General features: G+C 43.7%; 1 protein-coding gene and 1 long non-coding RNA gene across 4 annotated transcripts in view; one reads left to right on the plus strand and one right to left on the minus strand.

Moving 5' to 3' along the window:
* Window positions 1–3,985: 3,985 nt before the first annotated feature.
* LOC142021446 (cytochrome P450 3A9-like) lies at window positions 3,986–25,413 on the minus strand. Its single transcript, XM_075010227.1, has 13 exons — window positions 25,284–25,413; window positions 20,704–20,797; window positions 20,253–20,305; window positions 17,195–17,294; window positions 16,075–16,188; window positions 15,694–15,782; window positions 14,442–14,590; window positions 13,547–13,674; window positions 12,521–12,608; window positions 11,279–11,439; window positions 9,323–9,549; window positions 9,043–9,205; window positions 3,986–4,646 (listed from the first exon to the last, which is right to left on the minus strand). Exons 1-13 carry the CDS (start codon window positions 25,352–25,354, stop codon window positions 4,548–4,550), a joined length of 1,536 nt encoding a protein of 511 aa, XP_074866328.1. The 5' UTR covers window positions 25,355–25,413; the 3' UTR covers window positions 3,986–4,547.
* The window catches only part of LOC142021447 (uncharacterized), a 61,045-nt gene continuing 44,461 nt past the window's right edge, over window positions 9,446–26,029 (plus strand). For 2 of the 3 annotated variants that reach the window (XR_012647692.1, XR_012647694.1), the window contains exons 1-3: window positions 9,446–9,538; window positions 12,009–12,215; window positions 18,663–18,810. This is a non-coding gene — a long non-coding RNA (uncharacterized LOC142021447). Of the gene's footprint in view, window positions 9,539–12,008; window positions 12,216–18,662; window positions 18,811–19,981; window positions 20,057–24,947; window positions 25,000–26,029 lie in introns of those variants that run through there. The other variant, XR_012647693.1, reaches the window with a different exon arrangement.

Consider the following 26,029-nt stretch of genomic DNA (forward strand, 5'->3'; position numbering starts at 1 on the left):
TAATGAAAAGATCCCTCACTGGTGTCTTAAAAGCAATAAGCTTTCAGCCTCTGCAGATTAAGAACAAGCTCCATGCAATACCTCTTTCCCTTCAAGCCATTGAAGGAAGAGCAGAGGAAAAAGAAAAATTATTCTTCTTAACCTCAGATGGTAGGACAAGAAGCAACAGGCTTCAACTGCAGCAAGGGAAGTTTAGGTTGGACATTAGGAAAAACTTCCCATCAGGGTGGCTAAGCACTGGAATAAATTGCCCAGGGAGGTTGTAGAATCTTAATTGCTGGAGATTTTTAAGAGCAGGTTAGATAAATACCTGTCAGGGAGGGTCTAGATGATGCTTGGTCCTGTCAGGAGTGCAGAGGGTTGTACTCGATGACCTGTTGAGGTTCCTTTCAGTTCTATAATTCTATGATTGGCAAGTGAGAAAACTAAGCCCCATTGCCAGGCTCCAGATTGCTCCCTGGGTGCTGTCTTCTTCTATTGGCTTTCTGTTACTCTTTATTGTTGAGGTGTGTTTGTTTGTCTGTCTATTTGCACATATACATTTAAATATTTCTATTTACTCAATATTCTATCTGTGTGGCACCTTTAAGATTGTAAATGCTGCAAAGTAAAGACTAGCTGCTACTATATGCTTCTATAGCACCTAGCACAACAGGTTGCTGATCGTGTTTAGTGAGTCTAGGTGCTACTGTATTGCAAATAATAGCAACTTGTCACCGTCACCATTAAATTCATAGACAGCTCTGTAACTAACCTAGCAGATACAGTAAAACGAGCTCCAGAGGTTGGAAGCTGAAGCTAGAAGAATTCAGGCTGGAAATAAGACACAAATTTTTATGATGAGGGTAATTAATTATTGAAACAGCTTACCTAGGTACATGGTGGGTTCTCCAACAATTGTCTGTCAGTTGGGATTGGATATTTTTCTAAGAGATCTGCTATAGGTGAAATGGAAGTGATTAATGTAGAAATATTTGGGGAGGTTCTTTGGCTTTTGTCACACAGAAGGTCAGGCAATATGTCTTTCCACAAGCTTTCTTAACCAGAGACATCCCTTTGAGTTCAGAGGCTACAAATCCTATAGCACTGCCATGCAGGTTGCATTTCAGGAGAGCAATGGAATTAAGACGTTGATAGTTCTCAAAATTTTGAAGGGAATAGTACAGGAAGAGGAGCAGTATGTAGTGTCATTATATTAACAGTATCTGGAGAGCTAGGAGGGTAATCAAAAGACCCCAGGTTTCAATGGAGAAATGTGGCAGGAAGTTCAGCTTAGCTTTGTACTCCCCTCTTTAACTTGTCTAACTTTAGTCTTCTCAATGCTGCCTTTAATTAATTTGACACACTAAGGAAACTGAGAGTTTCACAATTTCACATCTTTGTCTGTTACTCAAATGATGCAGTGGCCTCTAAATGACTCTCAGGTCCTCCCTTTCTTTTATGTGAAAGGGGAGGAGAAAATCTCAGAGCTAGTGGAACGAGCCAAACCCAGAAAGGTTATGTTACCTAGTGACACAAGAGCACCTGAAACTAATCTCAAGGTTTTTAAATTACTTCAGAACAACTCCACCCATGAGCCAACAGCAATTCCTAGCCTGAGTGAGGGATGTTCCCTTATTATGGAGATAATCTCATGGACTTTAAAGTCAGATCATCTGCCCAGGAGTCTTCAACCTCTGGCTCCAACGCCGCAGGCCACTCTTAAGGACTTCTTTGAGGCTTCTGATGTTATAATTGCAAAGTTAAACATAAACCCTCCCAATTATTTTTGATAAACAGTGAACATCTAAAAGCCCAAAAATGAACAACCGATATCAAAATAGCAAACAATATGTGATTTCAAAACTTTGGATAACTCCTCCTGGCATCCTCCAGAGCCAGAGAAGGTGCAGGAGTGAAAAGCAAGAAGTCAGAGGTACAAACACACACATAAAGTGAGAGGAAACAGAAGACGTAAAAAGTTTATGAACATCCTGCAGTAAACACATATCACGTTACAAATCATTGTGTGTGCACTGTTCTACAAATAGGGGTTACAAAAAGTATGATCTGATGCCATTTATTAAGGGCTGTCTTGTATTCACATGCTTTATGGCTCTTGAAGTATTGAGTTTTTTTACCAAATTGGAAAAAATGGCTCTTCTTGCTGTTTCAGTTGCCAATCCCGGCCTAGCCTTACCTCCTGCAGAACACAGGCAAAAGACCCTCATCCAATATTGCTGCATCAGATATATAACTTCAGTTTGAACAACAGGGCTGCTCTTTTGATTCCAATAAGGTCATTTTAAATATTCAGAAATAATTATGTTATTTAGCATCTTTCCATATCCAAATGCTTCTGCTTTTCTTAATGGAAATACATATAAATATAATTACAAAAAAAATGTTCCCATTATCAGGAATCAGAGCTGGATTGAGCAGAAGTCAGGAGTATCAGTAACCACCCCATTGCATCTCTAGGGTTGCCATCAGTTTAGTCAGAATTTAAAATTTTAATTAAAAAAAAGCTGATCACCCTAGAGAAGAAAACACATCAAATGTGAAACAATAAAACAAGGTCCTCCAGAGGCTGCAGACAGAGGAACTGAAACCATGGGCTTGATTTGACACATTGGTTAATAAATTACATTAGAAAATTCTGGAATAGACAGGGAGCAGGCTGCATAAGCTAAATAGTTTTTATATAGCTAAACTGCTGTGCCTGTAATTTTCTTTTAGACCGGGGTCAGCAACCTTTCCAAGGCAAAGTGTAAAAATTTAACCTTTTAACCTCTATATACAGTCTTAGTGCTGGTGATACTTTTTAAAGTCACAATACCTTCATTAATAAATAAATTAAGATGCGGCCCTTTACCATGTGGGTTAGTAGCATTAGTTGGAAGCTTTGTTAATCCACAGGAAGTTTGGCTTTGAGCAAGTTCCCAGATGCAACAAGGAGGAGGCTGAGCTCCCACTTCATGTGCCAGTGAAAACTGGTTCATGCCACTCTTGGCAGCCAAGTTCTAGACAATTTATCAATGTTACCTTGTCATGCACCACATGTATATGACTGTATGTACTAGTGCTGACAAGTCAGAGTTGGCCCTTACTGGAGAATTGTCCATATTTTTCATTCTTGAAAAAAATGAACATTGTATAGTAACTACACAGGGCAGGAATGCAGCTTACCTATATCACTTTTAATTCACACATAGTTAATTTGGATTAGTTTTCCTGAGTGTCCCCATGCAGACAAGCCTTGTGTATTACCCTCCTCTGGGATGAGCATCATCACAACACCCATGACAAGTTGTTTCTAGTTATTTTTATTAACAAGAAGCTTTAATTGCCCAAAAGAGGAGCTTAGTAGCTTAAATTTTAGGTGTTTGCTGTAAACAGTCCTACACCAACCCCAAGTGCTGGTACTCTGGAAAGGGCATATCCAGTGTATGTCCAAAAAGCTGAGTTTTTTTAAAATCACAATTATCTGAATTACTTGACCAAGTAGCTTACAAGACAGAAAGAAAACAGTAGTATTAAGGATAATGACCTGCCTCTTGTCTTGATGATCCCTTCCTACCAGCCTGACCTAACTAAAGTAAGTAGGGCTGATATCACAGATTGCCATACCAGGGCCTACTGTGCCAATAATAATGCCTAAATAACTCCACTTCTGCTGCAATCATCTCATTCATTGTCATATGGCTCTTCCTCGGTCTCTCCCACATTCAGCATTTTGCTTTCCTTTATTGATTAAACTGCAGCATTCTGTGGTTAGTGATCAAAATAATAACCCTACCCTAAAGTGCTCCACTTAACCAAAATGCTTGGTAGAAGTTGTATTATTGCTAATACACTTGACATTAGGAAGCCTTCAACAAGTTAAATGATGGACCAAATTCAGTAAATGAAATGAAGAATGATGTATGTGGATAATTTCAGGAATCCAAATTCAATATATTTTTTCAAGCAAGAAAGGACCAAATTATGCAGAGTATACAACAGAGAGCTTTCACAAACATTTTTATGAATGCTGTTCTCTAAACGTGTTACATACTTTCATTCCATTAACATATGTCCCGAGAGAGAATTAGTGTCTAAGATATAGCCTCACCACATCCTAAGTTCAAAAGCCCAGCAGTTTATACACATTTCTTCAAATATCAGTACAATTCACAAGAATCCTGCTAGTCCTCCTCATTCACTTATCCACACACACACACACACACCCGCCCTGAGTAGCTCTAGTGGTTTCTATTTCCAGAAAAAAAAACATTCCCACTGCTTCTTGAATAACACAGTAATTTCCTCTCCAGATGGAGGAATCCCACTACACCAGAGAGGCAAAGCAGCACCTCAGTAGAATGTTTCTAAACATGATGGCATACAAGCTATTTACAGTCACTGCCCACTGACTCAGTTTACATTTTGGATAGTGATATTTTCTGTAGTTGTTTAGTAAATGCATTTGGAAAGAACAGAAGCTCTTTTTCTGCATATCTTGCAGAGGTCCAATGACGTGAAAAGCTTCCATTGATCTGGTGAGCTGCTGTGGACTCTGTTGGATCTTACTCTTCTGAGTGTGAGGTACAAGCTCTGGGGACAAACTTCAGCATGATAGGTTTCTCTGGTACTAGGAACCCCTGGGCACTCAGCTTGAGAGGGATCTGCAACATTAGGGGAGAAAAGAACATTTGTAGCCCAGCAAATAAACTATACACTGATTCTCAAAGAGACATTCCTTTGTTAATTCTTGCTTGCCCAAAACCTAGCCCAGGCACATTCAAAACCTTCCCCCACAGTTACTATTAGTTTTAAAAACTTGGAAATGCTTTGATTTTTTTCTAACAAGGTTTCATCCAGCATTAATAGGCCCAGACCTAGAAGGTGCTAAGCACCTGCTGGCCTGAATGGAAATTGTAGGTACTCAGCATTTCTTACATCCAAGGCCTGTAATGGGGTCTACCAACTCTTCCCTGTCCCTTGCAAGATACATCTCTGCCTTCATACATCCACCAGAAGGAAAACTGCCACCTGGGAAAGAGAGGCAGTAAATGTAGACCTCTGTGCACTGCCTAGAGAGGTTAATCAGAGTCCAGTACTGACAAACGTAGTAGCATCCTTCAGTCTACGTAGACTATGGATCGCACCCTTCATAGTTTCATTTGGGATCATCATTTGCAGCACCAACTGTGACTGTGAAGGCCCACATGAGAGTGACAGTCCTTGCTGCATCTGTTGCATGTGTAATGGGTGCCTGGCAGGTCCTTACTGAGCTTTCTGTGGGCTCGCTTCTCCTCTGCTAGCTGTATGATCCTCAACTCACCCTTCTGAAGGCCCTTGTGTAGTTCCTGCCTCCATCTGCTGCGATCGTCTGCCAGCTCCTCCCAGCTGTCCGGCTCGATGTCTACCTCCCTGAGGCCCCTCTTGCAAACATTTTTGTAGCGCAACTGGGGGCATCTAGGAGGTCTTTTGCCAGAGGCTAGCTCACCATACAGGATGTCTTTTGGGATCCTTCCATCATTCATCCTGTGGACGTGGCCAAGCCAGCGGAGCCGCCTCTGCCTGAGGAGGGCATGCATGGCTGGGATTCCAGCTTGCTCAAGGATGGTGGTGTTGGACACTCTGTCCTTCCATGACATTCCAAGGATGCGCCTGAGGCAGCGCAAGTGGAAGACGTTCAGCCTCTTTTCCTGGCGGGTGTACAGGCTCCAAGACTCGCTGCCGTAAAGGAGGGTGCTGAGGATTCAGGCTCTGTAGACTTGCATTTTGGTGTGGTGTACAACTTGATGTTATTCCACACTCTCTCGCTTGAGTCTGGACAGAGTTGTGGTTGCTTTTCTGATCTTTCTATTTAGCTCAGACTCCAATGACAGGGTGTCAGTGATGGTGGACCCGAGGTAAACGAACTCGTGGACGACCTCTAAGGTATAGTTGTCAATGTTGATTCATGGAGGTTCAGCAACATCCTGAGCAAGTACATTTGTCTTCTTTAGGCTGATGGAAAGCCTGAAGTCCTTGCATGCTTTGGAGAACTGATCCAGCAGTTTCTGAAGCTGGTCTTCTGTGTGTGACACTACAGCAGTGTCATCTGCAAACAGCATATCTTTGATGAGGACTTCCCGCACCTTAGATTTAGCTTTCAGCCTTGCAAGATTAAACAGTTTCCCATCAGATCTTGTGTGCAAGAAGATGCCTTCTGTTGAAGATCCAAAGGCGTGCTTCAGGAGGAGCGCGAAGAAGATCCCAAACAATGTCAGAGCAAGAATGCATCCTTGTTTGACGCTGCTCCTGATGCTGAAAACATCCGATAATGTGCCATCATATTGGATGGTTCCTCTCATGTCTTTGTGGAAAGACTGGATCATCTTGAGTAACCATGGTGGACAGCCTATCTTGTGGAACAGTTTGAACAATCCATCCCTGCTGACCAAGTCGAAGGCCTTAGTCAGGTTGATGAAGGCAATGTAGAGTGGCTTCCTCTGCTCTGTACTGACAAAACCAGCAAGACTTAGTCCTCCAATGGCCAGGAGTTGGAAGAGCCAGTCAGAACCCTGAGAGGAATTACTGGCTGGAGCTAAAGCAGGAAAGAAGCTTCTCCAATCCTAGTCCAAAAGCACTAAGGCCCAGGCCAGGGCCTCACAGCCTGGCTACAACTTAGTTAAAGACCACAACAAATTGGTTTTGTGATAGAGTTAAAAACCTAGGGGACCATTTTTAGCTGCATTTCAGCTCACTGATACAGAGCTGGCAAGTGATATGAAAGCATTTTGCTCTTGGTGACCTGTGACCACAGATGCTGTTTCGGGAGAACAAGAGAGGCAGCATCCGTGCATACTGAGATGCTGCTTGCTAAACTTCCCACTCCCCTGACAGAGTGCGTGAATTACTCCTCTGACCCTTCCTCCCGCCAGACAAGCATGAGAGGCCTGCACGCAATTTATCTGCTTTCCCCTTGCTCCCTGACCGTCAGAGGAATAGGAAGAAGAGCAAGCAGTATCCAGGTACGCATGGCCGCTCGCCCCCTCCCAGCCTCCACTCTCCCAAAGTGGTAACCTTGCCTGTGACAAGGCTCTATATAAACCTACTCCACAGTCTGCAGTTCTGCATCTCTTCTTTCTTTCATTGTTGCTTAATCTCAGTAAGAACTGTAGTAAAATTTGGCATTTTTCTTTCTCTGTAGTTTTCAAGGAGGCTGCATGTTCCATAGGTCAAGGTATAGAACTGGGCGGTTAGAGAGCTGAACTTTGTAAGCCATTCTGATACATCCAGTGTGTGTTCTTGTGCAAGTTTCTTCACTGCTTTCTTACTAAGCTTCCCTCTGTGCAAAAATTTAGATAATGATGCTGCCCTGCCTTGCAAAGATCTTTGAAACTGATGGAGGAAAAATGCTATGTTATAATAGAAAGTCTCCATTACTCTTTCTATGCTTGCCGTGCCTTATTGTATAAAGCATAGTGCTAATGTTTCAGGCTGGGATTTGCTCAATTATAACACTGGGCAGAATTTAGGTAGAATTATCTCCTTCAGTCTGATCGCTTTTTGAAGCAGAAAGTGCTGTGGGTCTTTATTAAACTACAGTCATCAATGACAAATACACTTGCCTTCCTTCTAGGATACGCCAAAAAGACATCCATCTTTTTTATTATGGACACTACCTGAAATGCAATTTGTAGCCCTTGGTTATTTCTGATCACTCCTCTAACCCTCATGATGCACAATTAAATTGTCCTTCTTGATGCTCAAGGAAAAGCCGTACATTTTCTTCTATTAGGCAGTAATTTTCCCAGTTCCTGGAAATGACAGATCCTTGGCAAAACCATTTCTGCAGCATGTCTGTCACAATACATCTGCTGTGTTACAGTATGTCTGTATGACGGTACTACTGACTATGTTTTATGATGGCTGTATTTTTCTTAGAAGACAGTGTTCACCTCAAGAGTATCTTACTTCTTGCTGAAAAGTGCAATGTGTATGACCCTAATCTTAGTGAACGGTTGGTTATAACTGTACTTTGAAAGTATGGTAAAGTTTCAACCCCTTGTAAATAGCTTAAATACATTTCACCCTTTCCCTTCATGACCCCAGAGAAAAAGCTGCACTGGCAACTTTTGCTGAGTTTTGGATTTATTTAGGACCCATTCAATAAGAAGATGAAGGATGAGATGTGATTTCCAGAGAGATATCTTACCCCCCATCACTCAGGAAATTGAGCAATGCAAACCAAAGACACATAGTTATAGCCATAATGGGGTATGAATCTGTGAGTGGCTCCCACTGGTGGCAAGGTGGCCTAGTGGCTAGACCCGCTTGCCGGGGCCTAGGGTCCCGGGGTGTGGGTCTTCAGCCCATACCCTGGAGGTTGGAGGATAAGTTTGGAGTGTGGCCCTGAGAATCTAGTTTCCCCTCTGGGGACAGAGGGGTTCCCTGCGGGGGCTCCCCCTTTGTGCCTGGGGGAAGGTTCTGAGGCTCTGCCCTCTGGCGGCCAACACGATGGCAGTTCTGGCTCAGGCCCTGCTTGCCTCAGAGCCAGCCCCTGCCTCTTGGCTGGTCAGTCCTGAACTAGGCTAGCTTCCCTCTGTTTATGCTCCTCCAGGCCTGACACTGGTTGCGGGTGAACCCGAGTGGGGCTGATTGGGCAAACAAGCTCTGTTTAACCCCCACCCTGCCTGGCCTTCCTCTCACACTCATACAAAGTCAAACAATTTAATTCCTCTATGGAACATGGTGACACTGTTGATCAACATACTTGAATGAAGATATCACTAAAGCTAATCAACTACTTTCCTCTCCTTTTTGTCATGTAATGTTTCCTTGGTTGCTATTTTTTTCCTCCTGGAATACGCTCCTACATAGTATTTTATGCACAGTGCATGCACTATGCAATCTACCATTTATTACACTTCTATGCTATTATCTGTTACATTTTTCTTTTGCATTTTTCACCAGGTCCCATCTGGTTCCCCAAATAAAGTATTTAAATTGCTTTTAAGTGACCATTTCTTGTAAATAATCATCTGATGTTCAAAACTGAGTTTTCAAACAAAAATCTGGGTTTCTCACCTGGGTTTCTTTGCAGGTTCGGATGGTGAAATTCTGCAGCAGACTGGTGATAGCAACTTTCATGGTGATGAGAGCAAACCTCATTCCAATACAATTCCTGGGACCAGCTCCAAAAGGCAGGTAGGCGTAAGGCTCCATGGACTCTTTGTTTTCTTTACTGAACCTGATTCCAGTCACAAGCATAAGAATTTGTTCATACAAGACTAATAGTCAGGAATGAATTAATACAGGTAAGGGATATAATTATATTGCTCCTTCCTGACTGATATAAATTCTGTACCTTTCCGGTCTGAACTCCTGCGGTTCTGGCCAGTATTCTGGGATATGATGCAGAACGAAGACTGGAATTGCAACCACCGTGTCTTTTGGAATGTTCACTCCGTTTACCATTATATCTTTCTTACAGACCCTTTCAATTCTCCCTCCAAGTGGAAACAGCCTAAGGATTTCATTCACTGTCATGTCGAGATACTCCATCTGCACCAGGGCATTGTAGGTGAGAGGAGCCTTCGGGGGAATGGGAGAAAGGTTGTCAGGCATGTAAGAGTCTAGATCAGATTTCCATGTGATCAGTGTTGAAACCATCATGCAGTGGGGCTGACAACCACTGCAGGCCCTGGGAACAGGTGGAGGGGTGGGGCCATCTCCCTGCCCCCAAAAGGGGCAGAGCCTTGGGTGGAAGGAGTGAGGCTGGGAGACAGCCAGCCCCCAGAACTGCCTGGACCATGGTGTGTTCCCCCTGCCCCCCACAGCCCTCAGAGCCACATGGAGTGCCCAGCACAGTGCTCCAGCAGCAATTCAAAGTGGTCTGGGGCAGCTGGGAGCTCCTGGTCCTCTGAATCACCAGGTCCCAGTACAATTGCCCCCTTTGCCCCATCCTTGTCATTGGGCCCACCATCATATTTTCCTTTATCATTTGGCACCATACCCATTCTGCCTTTAATGATGAACTGAATAGTCAGAGTGAACCTACAAATTCACTTTAATTTTCTTTTCCTAAATAGTGTAAGTTATAGGAAATTATTGCAAAGTCCGTACTTAAAATCAGCAGTTCTGAGACTCCTGAGGTGGCCAATGCATCTCTGAAAAGCAGCATCGCTTGAGACACATAGAAGTTCATTATAAGTGATCGCAAACACAAACTAATTAGCACCAATAAGCAATGGTATGAACGTCCTGAGTGGCTCCAAGAAGGCTCCATGTTTCCCAACTAGTATCTACAGATCACATACACAACTCATAGAATTTTTGGGAAGAAGGGGCCTCCAGAAGAAGGACTTCTTTCCAGAAGACCTCCCGAGGGCTGCACTTCTAAACGGCGTTTTGGAGTTCGGAAGAACGGTCTTCCAGACTCCAAGTCACGTGATGGTATGCTAATGAGGTGCAGGAAATTAGCATCCGTGCCTCATTAGCATATTTCAGGCCATGTATTATCGTGTCACTTTCGAAGAAAGTGGCCTGTCTAGAAATGGCCTTGGTGTGTTCCCATCAGAGCTTCCAAAGGATAGCAGAGTTAGTGTTTGTATTTAAGGACTTTAAAGAAAAGTCTCATTAACTTGACTTGACTAGAAGGAAGAGACTGGCTTGAAAGAAATTCTACACAGGGGAGTCCCACTTTTATTCATTGGGGGCCACGTGGCAATTTTCACATGTTCTGGGGGCTGAACACAGTATAGCCCCAAACCAACCCCCTGCCCCTCAGGCTTAACATCTCACAGTCCCAAACTGCCCCCACCCCCAGGCTTAACCCCTCCCAGCCCCAGACCCAGAACTAACTTACTTCCCACAGGAACTGCGCGTGCTGCCGCCCCCTGCTGCCCCTTCACCAGGCTGCCATCTCCTCTTCACCACAGCTGCATGGCTCTCCCCAACCCTCCCATTCCCTCCCTCACCTGCAGCACGTGACTCCCTTCCCCACCACACTGAAATAATGGGACTCAATTTAATCGGTTTAACAGTTGGATCCCTCCAGCCAGCTGTTAAATTACTTAAATTGGGTTCTGCTCTCTCAGCACAGTAAGGCAGGGAGCCAGAGGAGGGGTGAGCAGTGAGAGCTGCAAATGGCTCCTTGAAGAGCCACATTTGGCTTGGAGGCACCTAGCCAGCTTTCAAAATGGCACTGCTGCTGGCTCCATGGGCCAGATGGAGAGGCTTCACAGATCGGATTCTGGCCCATGGGCCACATGTTGGCCACCCCTACTCTATTCAAACCACTGAGCATCCAGCACTCTCTTACCTTGTTTGGTAAAACTGAGTCTATCTCATCTTGCAGCTTTCGCTGCACATCAGGGTGGGTGGCCAGTTTGTAAGCAAGGTAGCCAAGGGTGTTGCTGGTAGGCTCATACCCAGCAAAAATAAAAATAAATGCTTGTGCCAAAATCTCAATATCTGTCAGGCCTGGAAAAAGAGAAGACAACAGGTAAAAAAGATGAGGCCCCAAAACTACAGCATGTTGGCTGTGCGCTGTGCACATAGCATATATTATGGAAGGACAGGTGGATGACAATTATATTATTATCATCATTCTCTGGGCAGGGCTGATGGAGTGTGGTGGAAAAATTGAACCGGAACTAATAACTGATTTGTAATCCCTGGTATTGATTGATTCGTGCAGAACAAACAAAGCAAAACATGGGTTTGTGCCGTTGGCAGTGGTTCATTACCAGGTTATATAATCCAAGTATCCTAAAGTTACATAACTGTCATAGGACACCTGCTATCTCACAGTCTTGGAAGAACTGAGGCTATCTCTAACCACAGTGTAATCAGAGAAGTTTTATTCAAATCAATTGTGAATAGTGATGCAGTGCAAACAGCTGGGAACAGAGGTGATCTTGGCCTCATACCATATTGGCAGATACCAACGCCATATTTTTTTCACTGTCCAACACTAATGATTAAGCAGCAAGGGCTGGCCTGAAATACAATTCTACTACAGGTGAACTGTTCTCTTCTGGCACCCTCAGGTCCTGACCGCTTATGGAAGAGACAATTTGCTGAACCACAGGAGGTCAATATTGTCTAGCACATTGCCAGCACTGTCACTGCTCACTGGGCTCTTAAAGACATTTAGGGGTAAATTACAGCTAAATAACAGCTCAGAACACTGAGAGCCAGGACTGGTAGCTGTAAACAAACTTTATGGGACCAGGGGAAACTTGGCCACCACTACGGTAAGTGGTCTTTCAGCTAACTAAAATTATGCCGGATTATGGATGTTGCTGGACCAGAACATTCTGGATTAGAGAGGTTCAACATATAGTAGGAAAACGTTACATAAATGTAATAACATGTCCCCATTTAACTGTATGCTGGACAAAAATGGATATACAGTCCAGGTGAGTCCATGAGTTAGCTCCCATTTGGAGATGGCGGGGTGACCCAATTATTTCCTCTGTAGGAGGACACCTGTTCATATTCCCCTCTCTCCAGCAGCCCCCAAAGGCACTCATCAATGTGGAGATTTTTATGGTCTTACCCTTATATGTGTGATTCACTCCATTGATTTCATGGGTAATGCTAGACTTCTGGGATTCAATCAGCAGCTGCAGGAAATCCACTCGGGCCTGGGAAAAGAAGTAATTACTCAGAGGAGAACTGGTCTGGTGAGAGATCCCCTAGAGAAGGCTCAAAAAATGAATCTCAGAATGCATGTGTGGTACTTTGAAGTCCTCAGGAGTAGCTAGAGAGGACCCAGCAGAATACAAATGCTGTTTTTTGTTATGGTGGCTTAAAATGTGAAACTTTTAAGCTTCTTGGAGGCTTCCTTTGGCTCAGTCCTAAAGAGATGCCGGCAAGGACAGCAGACTTGTCTGTTGTTGTGGCAAGGAATGATGAGCAAGGACTGAGATGTGGAGCTAGACTTTCAATTGTCCAATTTGCAAAGCCTCCTTATTAATACAGCTATACAATTTTAGAGGAAAGTAATAACTAAGTTTCATTAAGTGACTTGGAAAAATAGCTCCCTTACAACAAGCTTACTCTGTCGGAGAGGAAGTCCAGTAGGAAGATAAGGTGATTCTGTCTTTTTTAGAGAGAGAGAAGACCCTCTCTTCTGGGGACTGTGATCTGAATACCAAAATATTAATAACATTGTATCTTCATGCACAGCTCTCCTGCTTGGTCAGTGGAGTTTCTCCCTCTGCTTCAGTTCCCCAAAGCTAACCCTTAGGTCAGTTTTCTGTAAATCAACATCTTTGCAAACCCAAACTGCAAGCCGGTCTGCTGATTTAGCTTTAGATCACTGATGTACATAGTAACAGAGAGGGAGCCGTGCTAGTCTATACACTATCAAAACAAAAAGCAGTCAAGTAGCACTTTAAAGACTAGCAAAATAGTTTATTAGGTGAGCTTTCGTGGGACAGACCCACTTCTTCAGACCATGTACAGACCATGTGATTGTTGTCCTTTGCTAGACTCTAACTGATGCAAGTAAGTGGTTTTTGCATAAGTGACTTGACCAGAGAACGTTTTCTGGTATCATGAGTAGCAGAATCCTGCTTACCTCATTGGCATTTTTTTCACGTTCTTCCCTCATTTTGGAGATCGACTTTGTGAAGAATTCTAGGGCATCTTTGGGGAAAATATTCACATCCATCTTCTTAAGGAGAGGAATCAGGAATGGACACATACCTAGAAGGCAGACAAAAAAAAAATCCTGTGACTGCAGCCATGTCCAGGGAACCCTAAGATATCTATGGAAAAATATGAATTATAACAACTGGAAATGTTTATTAGAGAGATGAGGCTGCATCATTCTAATATGCAATGGAGAGCTGCCTGAGAACCTGTGTGCCACCATACTCCGTGTAGGGCATTTGTGCTCCAGGTTGCCCCCTAATCACCTTTCTGCACAAATGGTATAATTGAGCCCTCAGTGTAAAAGAAAGCAATGGGATATTTTGCTATTTCCACCACATCTGACTGGAGGACCCATCCTTGAGACTGGTGAGTCATATTCTGAGCACAGGACTTTCCTCTAGTTTGCACTAGCCAGACTCTAGCAATGCTGACCAGGATGAAAACATTCTAAAAGTTCTGCAATTCTCCTAGTTACGTCAGACTGACCTCAATGTGCTGATATTCATTAGTATCTTGTGTCCTGATAAACATCTCCAAACCATTCCCAGCACTCTGTGATCCTTCTCACAACCCATTTGTCAGACTTCTGTGTTTACTAGCACTTGCATAACCACAGGTTAGTTTCATCATTGGGATTTTAAGGGTATAAAGCAGAGTAGAATTTGTCCAGAACTACCCTTTGATTTGAGACTTTTATCCTTGGAATTGCCTAGTCTTTGGCTTATTGGTTAAGGCATAGCCAGTCATATGGTATAACCGGTGAATCACTTGTCTGATTCTGATGCTGAAGAGCGTTTAGTGAGCAAGAGCAAACTTACCTACCAATATGAATAATGGGTCAAAAAAATTAAACTTCACTAGTTTCTTGATTTCCCTGACAAAAGGATCTTTGGGGTTGTTCATGGAGTCAATATTCACACCAAAGGAAGTGCTGGTGACAACATCCATGCTATAAGCTCCAAAGATGCTGAGAAAAAACAGAACACAGATGGGGTATTAATGTGTGAAATAGGTCATTACAATTTTTTCTCCCATCCTATATTACCTCTTCTTAAAGAAAACAAACTCTCATGAGACTTTTCTTTATGCTCTTGAAAAGTGGGGCTAGGAACTTAACACGAGTAGAAAATCTGTAGAGAAAGAGGTAGATTTTTCATGAAGTTTTCCCAAGAGCTCTCAGAACCTATAATCTAGTAGCTTTACTGTGGATATTAAATAAGGTAATGTATTGCCCTATGTGTGTATCTGCCAATGAATCAGACCTATTCAAGTGTCTGTGAATATCTTGTCAAGTGGCTGTGGCCTTTTAAGACGCTATGAACCTTGTCCTGCTGGCAGCTGATATTAAATGTGTGTGCTCCAGTGGCAGAATAGATGAGAAATCAAAAATCAAATAATATTCTATTATTAAATATGTATTATTTGTATTCTAATAATGCACACATGTGCTGGGTTAACACCAGAGTTCCCTGTAAGCAGTGTGCTTGTACAGCGGCTCAGGAGAGTTTCAAATACTGCACAGCTGATTAGCAGAGTACCCACAGCGAGATTTGTGATTCTGCTGGTAGTGCACCTTCACACATAAAAAAATTATTCCATATGTGAATTGAAAAACAACTATACATTCTCTGCCCTCTAAAAATTCACCTTCATGGAAGCGCACCTTTAGGGAAAAAAAGTTTTGTTTGACCTCCACGTCCCGGCTTTGATCACCCTCTGTTAAATCATAGACCTTAGAGACATTAAAGGTCTGTTACGCCATTATCTCAGCTTCTTTGCCAGGGCAGGGTTGTTCCCTATATGATGTTTGCTCCACTCTAATTTAAAACGTACCAAACTTTAGGGCTTCCACCATTTCCCCTGAGAGATTGTTCCACTGGCTTTACCTCAGGGAGAGTTTCTTGAGATTTAGCCTACATTTTTCCCAGTTGGCTGTCACTGTAGTCCGTCAGATAGCCCTTTTCATCACTTCAGAATTCTGGTTTACCCAATCTGCATTGCCAGTAATGAATGAACTAGAGTTGCTTATAAGATTTGCTGCTCAGCCAGATATTTCGGGCAGTTACTCACTCCTTAACAGCCACGGGCTCATCCTTTTCCACATTCTTCTGAACATTTCTCACCAGAACCTCCCCGTATTGCTTGATAATGGGAAACATCTGAAATACAAATTACAGGACATGACTTAAACCTGTCAGACCTTACTTCCTCATTAAGCCTAGCTTCGGAAAAGCCAAGGGGAGGTTCATTAATATTTACAGACTTAGTCTGTTTCTGCTGTCGGTGGCTTTTCATTTTAATACCTTTTCCATCTTTTTATATGAGGAGGCACAAATGAAACAATCCAGTTTAATAACTTGACTCTGACTGACAAGACCAGAGTACCTCGACCTGAATGATGTCAATGCACTGACCCCAGGGTTAGTTTGTGACTATTGCTCTAGGTTTTACCTCCTTTAGCTTCCCACTGGTGAAGGTTGGGGAAAGCACCGTGCGGATCCTCTTCCATTTCTCATCCTTAGCTATGGAGACAGCACAATCCAGCATTCCCACCAGATCTAACGTCTGGGGTGACAAAGGCAAGTTTATAATTGTAAAGAAGCTATTGGGTTTTTCGAGAAAGGATAAGAGCACACAAAGCAACCCTTTTCCCTCTTCATGTACCCACACAGGCACTTCCCCAAACTGGTTGTGCTTATGCAGAGGTACCCAAGAAAACCCACCAACTTCACATGCACTAGGGCAGACCTACACAAATGCATACACACTGACTCAGGCCTTGTCCACCCTAACCCTCCACCCCCGTCAATCTACCCTATGCCATTTCAGCTACACAAATAGCACAGTAAAGTCATGTCTTCACTATGTGGAACATCGACCTACCACAGTTGATTTTCCCGAGTTTGATTTAGTGCATCTGATAGGGACATGCTAATTTGAACTCACAGGGTGCCCCTTTGGGTGCCAGTACTCCTGCTCCTCACAACCAGTAAGGGAAGCCCTCCCACAGCGGAGACAGCACAGAAGCTCAAATTAAGGTATATAGACTCCAGCTACATAATTAGTGTAGCTAGAGTTGCATATCTTAATGTGGCCTTCCCCTCTAGCGTAGATCTGACCTTAGTTACAATAGTTTACAGGAGCGTGCTCGGAGATAGCTTTATCGTGTCTATGCAGATGCAGTAAATTACTCACTGGTTAATTAATCACTGCAGTGTCGATCCCCTGCATGGTGGAGACAAGGCCTCAGACTGGTGTGTGAGCACAGATGCACACCCTCCATTAACTTCAGTTCTCATTTATACTGCTGTAACTGAGAGCTGACTTTGACTAAATACTTTCAAAAACAAAATATAAACAACCTAAGCAGTTTTTAGCAGATCACCAGCTTTCAGAGCCAGCGCATCCAGTTCCCAGGGAAGTCTCCCACCTCCCTTACTCTTGTATGGATTTGCAGTGGCCAGTTATGTGCATTCATTCTGCATCTCCAAAAGAAATCTTGTGCATTCCTACAGTGTTTAACTACAGTATTTGATGCGCTCATGATGAATATTAATAACTACAAGCCTACCCGCCGGTTGGTAAATGTGCTGAAGCACTCTTTCACCAGCACAGTTTTAATTATTGTAGGATCTGTGACAGCCAGCACAGGTTGCCTGCCATCATAAAACCTAGGTGGGAAAAGAAACAAAGATTCACAGTTAACTACAACGAGTGAATATCACGTGTCAAAGAAAAGCGCCTTCCTCCCTGTTATGGCTTTGATAGCTGTAAGTCCTGTTTTTTATTGGCTTCTACAGCTAAGTGCACTGACTGGAAATACAGATATACAGAAAAATAAGCATTAGAGATAGAAAAGGCTTTTCAGGCTACCATCTGTTCCTGCCTTTTCCAGACACTGCAGGAATGTTTCTTTTGAGAGACTCTGTCTCTGAGAAATGGCTCTGTCCTTCACACACGCTCTCCCCCTAACAGACATATATGTCTCCAATATACAGGCTATGTCTATGTTTTCTATATATATGTTTTTACCTCAGCATCATATTTTAGTCACGTCAAAAAACAAAACAAAATTAGTTAAATAGAGTTTTAGATCCATTTCCAATCAGCACAAAAAGAGTTCAGCAGCCTCTCTTTCCAAAGTAGTGTGAAAATTCCTCTTCAGTAAGATGCAAACTCTTAAGTCATTAACAGAATGGCCCTCTCCATTAAAATGTCGGCTAACCAGTTTGTGGATCAGGAGTGTTTTTATGTCTGTTTTGTGCCCATTAACTCTTTGTGTAAGAGACTTTGAAGTCTGTCCAATATACAAAGCATCCGGCATTGTTGGCACATGATGGCATATACGATGTTAGTTGAGGAACATGAGAATGTGCCCATGATTCTGTGAGTAACCTGGTTAGGTCCAGTGATGGTATCCCCAGAACAGATATGTGGACAAAGCTGGCAGCAGGCTTTGTTGCAAGGAAAAGTCCCAGGACTGGTGTTCCTGCGGTATAGACTGTGGCTGTTGGTGAGAATCCTTAAAAGGTTGGGAGGTTTTCTGTAGGAGAGAACAGGCCTGTCACCTAGGGCCTTCTGGAGTGTGGCATCCTGATTAAGGATAGGTCGTAGGTCTTTAATAATGTATTGCAGTGGTTTGAGTTGGGGGCTGTAGGTGATGACCAGTGGTGTTCTGTTCTTGGCTTTTTTGGGCCTATCTTGGAGTAGCTGGTCTCTGGGTATTTGTCTGGCCCTGTCTATTTGTTTTTTATTTCTCCTGGTGGGTAATTCAGGTTTATGAATATTTGGTAAAAATCTTGTAGGTTTTGGTCTCTGTCAGTAGGATCAGAACAAATGCGATCGTACCTAAGGGCTTGACTGTAAACAATGGACCTAGTTATGTGTGCAGGGTGGAAGCTAGAAGGGTGTAGGTAAGTATAGAGATCAGTGGGTGTCCGGCACAGTGTGGTACCGATCAGGCCATCCTTGGTTTGTACTGTAGTGTCCAGGAAATGTGTCTCTTGCATGGAGTAATTGAGGCCTGTTCTCTCCTACAGACAACCTCCCAACCTTATGAGGATTCTCAGCAACAGCCACGGTCTATACCACAGGAACACCAGTCCTGGGACTTTTCCTTGCAACAAAGCCCGCTGCCAGCTTTGTCCACATACCTATTCTGGGGATACCATCACTGGACCTAACTAGGTTAGTCACAGAATCACGGGCACTTTCTCACATTCTAACTCCTCCCACCACCACCCTTTGATGCTTATGTTCTTCAGATTCATGAAGACAGTTCCCCATTTTCCCAGTTAAAACATTTATTCCTGGCAACTTTTCTCAGCGCTACCCCTCCCCTCTGGCTGGATCTAGAATAGGATTTTTCCTGTCTGAGATGTGGACTGGAAATATTTTTCCAAAACTCCGAATGATCAGTAGTATAAATTCTTCTGTGATATGAGCACCACATGTGAGGCCCTGCGTAACTTGAACAACAACAAAAGCTTTATCATAAGCAAATAATGTTCAGCAAGGCATCACTGTCACTTCTTGCACCACCTGGAAATGAGATGATTGGGTCACAATTTTTTTCAACAAATCAATAGAAAGAGCCTGATCCTGCAGAAGGCCAAGCACCTTCTGAAATCAATGTGAGATGACAGGTGCTGAATAGTGTTCCCAGTAACATTTTCCATCCATGGTCAGAATAAATAGTATTATGTGCACCAAGGCATGTGTGGATGTGCACTGCTAATAGAAACACATGCTACCCACTGTAGGTGGCTGTGGGCAGCCTGTGAATCTCTCCTGGGAAGCCACCTGAGCGCTTAACTTACAGGGAATACTGGCGCTAAACACAAAGCTACTGAATCCTAAATGCAGTAGAAATTTTCACTCTTTGGATTATATATTTCCAGAGCCTTACACTGTGTTAATGTTAGCAGTAAATTTGTTCCACCCTTTTGATTCCCATACTTGAAACTTTACAGCTGGTTGCACTGCCATACACCTGTCGAATGATGTGAATTCTCGTTTTAAATCATTGTTTAAAGATTTATTATCCTATCATGGAGGTAAGATAATTATGGATTTATATGGGTTTGTGAATGGATGGCAAAATGGTATAAGGTCCAATTGGATAGATTGCAAAAGAAACTGGAGCATGTAGCCCAAGTTATAACTGCAGTGATAGATGCTTGGGCATATCCACTGGAGAGTAAAACCAGCAGTAATGCGAATGTGTCACAAAGAGCTGGTAGAACTGGGACCAATGTGCAATAGCACCATATCTGTGTAGTATCTGGAACGCCTACAGTTCCCTTTTCAGTTTCCAGTCCAGGAGAACTGGACATCTAAATTATAAATTTCCTTTTAGGTCAAAAGCTGTTTTGCATTAACTTTAGTGGGAGCAGGAACTGTCTGTCTGCATCTGATACATACAAGCTTTCAGGTGAGAAGTCAGATTAACAGGTATATAGCATGCCTGTGGCCTGGATTCTGCAGTCAGATCCACATGGATGGATGCTTGCATCTGGGCATTGCTCCATTAACCTTTTTGGACACCACTTAGTGCCCAGGGTCCAGTATCTGGCTATATGATAATGTGAGGAGAACACCAAGCAGTACTGGCTGGTAAACATACTCACCCCCACATTTGCCCGTACTCCTCATAGCATGAATTGTCAAACTCCACAAAGCCCTGCAGAGAGAAGTTTTTTAAACTGAGTTAGAAAAGCAGCATGGTTTCCACAATAAGGGATGGGAAAGAGATCTCCTAAAGTCTTTGTGAGGGATAGGATCCTTTAACAACAGGGCTGGATCTGGTTATTATAGGTGTATCTCATGCGTGAGGTTAAGGAGTCTGTAAGTGAACTGTTTGCAAGGAACTCAGTAAACAACATTTACCTGTTTTGCCATGCCCTTTGCACTATAATCTGCATCACAGAAATGTTATTCTGCATGAAGTCCTATACAATCTGTGCACTAGAGAAGAGCTTAACACAATGGGGGGAACTCATCAATATGGTGTACAAATCTAACTATGGAATGATGAAGGACATGTATTTCTGTAGTCAGGAGAAGCCTTCAAACACTCACTTTACGATACTCCAAGGAAGTTCCAAAGAAAGGCAAGGGCCTTGGCCCAGGGATACCCAATTTCTTGAAAAAGCCGTATGGCCAGATCCCATATCTGTAAAAATAACAGAAGAATCTGAAGGCTTCAGCACAGTAGCTGCAGTGATGATGGAGCTGAAATCTCTCAAAGCTTATGCAGAGGAAATGAGGCTGCTACATTAGATCAGGAATGAGGCACTCACTCTGGAAGATGAAAATGTGGCCCAAAAATGTGTGTTCTATAAAGCTATTTTATAAACATAGCTATAGGTTGAACCTCTCTAATCTGGCACCCTTGGCACCTGATGGGCACCAAACAAGAATATTTGTCAGAGGACAGGAGGTCAATGTTTTCTACCACATTACCAACACTTTCACTGCTTACTGGGCTCTTAGAAGACATTTAGGGGTACATTACAGCTACATAAAGGCACAGAATGCTGAGACCCAGCACTGGTGACTTTAAATAACTTTATGGTATCATGGAAAATTAGGCCATAGCCATGATAGGTGGTTGTCCGGCTATCTAAAATTATGCCGAATTAAGGATGTTGCCAGACGAGAGAGTTCCGGACTAAAGAGGTTCAACCTGTAGCGATAAACTTCACAGCTGCATCACAAATCTTTGGAAAGAAAGCCATGAGGTAAAAACAAGCCTCTGAAAGAAAAAGGGTAAAAAGAAGTAAAAAGAAGCCTCCCTAGGCTCATTGCCAGCTCATGAAAAGTAGCCATAAAAGGGAAATGACAATAGAGCTTACTCATTCTGCAGAATAATCATAACAGAGCCAGAAGGTAAGGCCGGAGCAGGGCTTTTGTGAAAGCTGTACTTTAATTTCAGATATTATTATCCCTGTGCCTAGCCCAGTGTAAGCACAGTGGTGTGTCAGGGAGCCTAGTCTGTTTGGATTTTGTTAACAGCTTTGTGGATTTCTCTCCTCTGAAGCACCCTTTTTTGGAGTTGTCAAGTTATTACTCCTACCTCAGGGCTCTCTGATTCTCTATGAAGTTCAGGGCTGCAGCATTTTGAAGCTTGTCTTTGTGTTGAAAGAGATTTTCAAATATTTGTTTTCAGATCAAAGTACCCAGCTTCCAAGCAAGAACTACGTCAACAAATTAATATTATAGCTCCAACAATTGTCAGGGAAACCATATCAAAGGCCTAGTTTGGCCCAGAACTACAGCTGCCATACAGGTTGTCCTCCTTACAAGTGACTCCTCCTTGGGATGGTAGGAGCCCTGCTAAGGTCGGAAGGTGTAACTTACACCTCTCTTTCTTATTACCAATTAGTATTTGTACTGTGGTCATGCCTGGAAAAACCAGCTGAGATCAGTCCCCTTGTGGTAGGTGCCGTACAAACACACTGGACAAGAGTCTTTGTCCCCGAGAGCTTGCAGTCCAGAGAGCCAAGACAGGAAAAAGGGTGAGGAAAAAGTAAATATTATCTTCAGTTTGCATGTGGCAAACTGCTTCTAGAGCACTGACCAGTGTTGATGACACTGGTCCCAAGTGCACACATACCTGCAGGGACTACTTGCTTACCACTGTACTACAGCCATTTCTGGGGTTTAGCATTGCCTAGTACAGCGATTCTTGAACAGTGGGTCAGGACCAAAATGTGGGTTGTGAACCCATTTTAATTGGGTTGCCAGGGCTGGCTTAGCAGGCCAGGGCCTAAGTCAGAGCCCCACCGCATGGGGTTCTGACTTTGGCCCTCGTCTCCTTTGGCCCTCGTCTCCTTCAGACTTCATTCCTCCAAACATGAATGGTCCTTCTAATTTTTTTCCATCCATGGGAAGAATAAATTTGGTTATGTGCACTGAAGCAAGTGCAAATATGCACTATAAGTAGAACCACATGCTGCTGGCTGAGGGCGCTCTGCGAATCAGCTGGGTGGCCACTCAAGTGCTCAGCTTACAGGAAACACTATTCAGCATTCCCCCGGGACAGGTTTGGACTTCAATCCCTGCTCCTGGGGTCAAGTAGTAAAATTTGTTTTCAGAAGAGGGGCACAGTGCAATGAAGTTTGAGACCTAATACAATGGAGCTGAAAACTAGCTAGGCCCTCTGGAGGCTTCTGCACTACGAATAATTAACAATCCCAAGGGTCTGTTATTACTTTGTTTTAGTAATCAGATCCTCACTATTCATGCGAATATTCCAAATCTTCTTTAGGTTAAGGATGGGTGGACAACATTGTTGTCCAGATGTCTTGAAAAATTCTTCACTAACCAGAGAGGTGTCGCAGAATTTCAGGAGCCAGGGCTTTTATGGATAGGGAACGTTTATTTTCAAATATTTCATATCCTATTTTTCCAACATAATATTTTATATCTTAATAGTGCAACTTAATAGCTTTCTTTAACTAAGTAACAAGGTTCATGGATGGTGATCCCCCAGCTGAGGCTGCTGGCCAGGGCTCTGCACCCCAGCTGTGGGCCTGTGGGGTTCCCCCACCCCGGCCAGGGATCCCGCAGTGGAGGCTGCCGGCCAGGACTCTGCGCCACAGCCGGCTCCTTGCTGCGGGGTCGTGCCCCCGACCCTCCAGCTGGGGATCCTGTGGCTGGCACTGACAGAAGGGCTCTGCACCCCAGCCAGCTCCCAGATGCAAGGCTGAGGGGTCCTCACACCCCTTCCCAGATGGGGTTCCCCCAACTAAGGCTGCTGGCAGAGCCCTGCGCCCCAGCCATGGAGCTGCAGGGTCCCCCCTCCTCCCCACTGGGGATCCCAGGTCTGAGGCTGCCAGTGGGACTTGAGCTCCAGCACCCTTTTTTCTAGAAAAAGCCCCGCCCAAGAGTAATTATTCCACTTTACCCTGTGCTGATAAGGTCCCTGTTGGGCTACATCTATACAAGAAGTCCATCTGTGAACAGAAGTGAACGTCTGAAGGGATTTCCCGGCAAAACTTCCTTTGGCAGATTGCGTCTACACAGAAAAGCAGATGGAAAGAGCAATCCGCTCTGTTGACAGAGAGCAGCCAGATTGGTCCCGCCCAATCTCAGTAGAATGGCTGACTGGAAGTTCTGCAAACAGGGCTGCCCGGGGAACTGGAAGCCCTGTCTGTCGACAAAATGGCCCCAGAGCATCTACACGGCTGTTTTGTCAACAGGAAACTGCCAGGAAATGAGCTATACCTGACCACAGAGAGGTATAACGTTGCCAGGAGATGTGCCGAGTTTTGTGGATGGACTGTCAACAAAGCACATTTTGTGTGTAGACGCTCCTCAGGTTTTTTCTGACAAAAGCCCAGTTTTGCCAGAAAAACCTTCTTGTGTAGATTTAGCCCTGGAGTTTTGTGTCCAATTCTGGGTGCATGTTTCGGGAAAGAGGTAGAGAAATTGGAGAAAGTCCAGAGGAAAGCAACAAAAATGAAGAAAGGTCTAGAAAACATGACCTATAAGGTAAAAGTGAAAAAACTGGGTTTGTTTAGTGTGGAGAAGAAAAGATGGAGCAGGGACATGGTAACAGTTCTCAAGTGTCTAAAAGATTGTTACAAGGAAGAGGGAGAAAAACAGCGCTCTGTAATCTCTCAGGGTAGGAGCAGAACCTATGGGCTTATATTGCAGCGAGTGAGGTTTAAGTTGGACATTAGGAGAAAGTTCCTACCAGGGTAGTTAAGTGTGAGAACAAACTGCCTAGAAATCTTGGGGAGAGTCTGTCATTAGAACATAAGTCCCCAAGGGTGGGGGGGTCCTGTGAAGGAACATCTGGGGGCAGAATCAGGCTGAGCCAGCTACTATGGGGAGCAGAGAGAATGCCAGCCAGCCCCATCCATACTCTAGCCATGGCTCTGGCTCCTGGTCCAACACCTGATCCCAGCCTCAATGTGCCTCCACACCTGCCCAGGGGCCTGGCTGCTGGCCCCCACTGTGACCTGGCTGCAGCTCCACTCCCAGCCCTGCTCCAGCCCCAGCCTCAGCCCCTCGCCACAACCCTCTTTCTACACTGGGACTGCCATGGCCAGGTTGTCCTACCTGCAACTCTGCTCCGGTCTCCAGCCTCAGCTAGGTAACATAGCAGCAGCACCATCTGTCCCGGTGCTCCAGGCACACTGGTTAAGGGGTGGGAAGCGGAGTATTACTTCCCTGAGGTTCAGTTTAAAAGTGAGTATGAAAGTGGGGTATGTCAGCCAGACTGAGAAGTCCCACACCAGACCCAAAATAAAAAAAAAAAACCTGATTGCATCTAACTAAACATTCTCTTTCTACTTACATATCTGTATGTCCAGATTTCCTTGAGGTCTAGATATTTACTGAATTCCCCAGGCCTGCTCAACCTTAAACCATCTCTGTGTCTCTATCCTCTGGCCATACAAAAGAAAATCCTCTTTCAGCAGGTAACTGTTTCAATTCAAAAATCCCCCTCTCTTCCCTTTGGCTCAGCTAGTTGCTTGCCAACAGAGAACCCACACTTTCTGGGTTTAACCTTTTACAGGCTTTCATTTCTGACACCTCCACATCTATGGTTTTCTGAAAAGACCAGTAAAATATAAATTAATAGTGACTCTTCTTCAAGAATTTGAAAACAGCACAAATAGAAAAGCAATGTGTAGAATTATACTTACAGCATTAGGAGAAATAGCAGTATAATAAGCAGAACCCAGGTCTCAGTGGAAAAGGTAGGAAAAAATTTCATCTTTGCTCTGTGCCTCTCAGTTTCCTGTTCTCTGTTCAGGCTTTTCCTTTCTCTGCTCCGGTCGGTGTTCAGACTAGGGGAAGAACAGTGTCACAACCTTTTATTTGTTTCTCTGTAGTCATGTGACTCAGTGATTAAATGAAACTTGAGCTGGTCCTTTACATAATCACAGGGACAGTGTGAATGCCAAAGATAGTGAAAATGCCAATCTAGACAGGTAATGTTACCTTTATGACATGTGACACAAGACATAATCTAATCTCTATGAATACAAAATGCTGAGTACACGCTTTTAGTACACACAGTCAGCTATTACAGGTCTCGCTTGATAAATTTCCAACAGCGTAATATTTAGTTTGAATGCGTAACCACCCAATGGGCTCCTAAGCAGAAACAAATAATATCAAAGTGACAATAAAAAGCCAACATACCTAGAATATAAAGTGATCCCAAGGGAAGGCATGAGAATTGTACTGAGCAGGCCTCAGAGTGGGTTTTGATGGAGTTTATGGTAGCAGCCTTTCTCTTGCAACCCAATTAGCTTCTGTAGCATTTAAGGTTTTGTTTTATGTTTCCAATCCTAACAGTTCTGAAGAAAATGTGCCCACCATAACCCAATACAAGACAAGTATAAGAGAGGTAGCCGTGTTAGTCTGTAGTTTCAAGAACAACAAG

This window comes from Carettochelys insculpta, chromosome 16, assembly GCF_033958435.1.
Source record: "Carettochelys insculpta isolate YL-2023 chromosome 16, ASM3395843v1, whole genome shotgun sequence".
NCBI lineage: Eukaryota > Metazoa > Chordata > Testudines > Carettochelyidae > Carettochelys > Carettochelys insculpta.

Bases quoted from the DNA above. Each gene is read 5' to 3' on its own strand.
- LOC142021446 (XM_075010227.1), bottom strand. From the start codon at position 25,354: ATGAAATTTTTTCCTACCTTTTCCACTGAGACCTGGGTTCTGCTTATT. The intron at 15,783-16,074 runs GTAAAACCTAGA...TTTGTATTTCAG, and splicing joins CCAGTGGGAAGCTAAAGGAG to ATGTTTCCCATTATCAAGCA. The intron at 13,675-14,441 runs GTAAGTTTGCTC...TCTGCCTTCTAG, and splicing joins CCCATTATTCATATTGGTAG to GTATGTGTCCATTCCTGATT.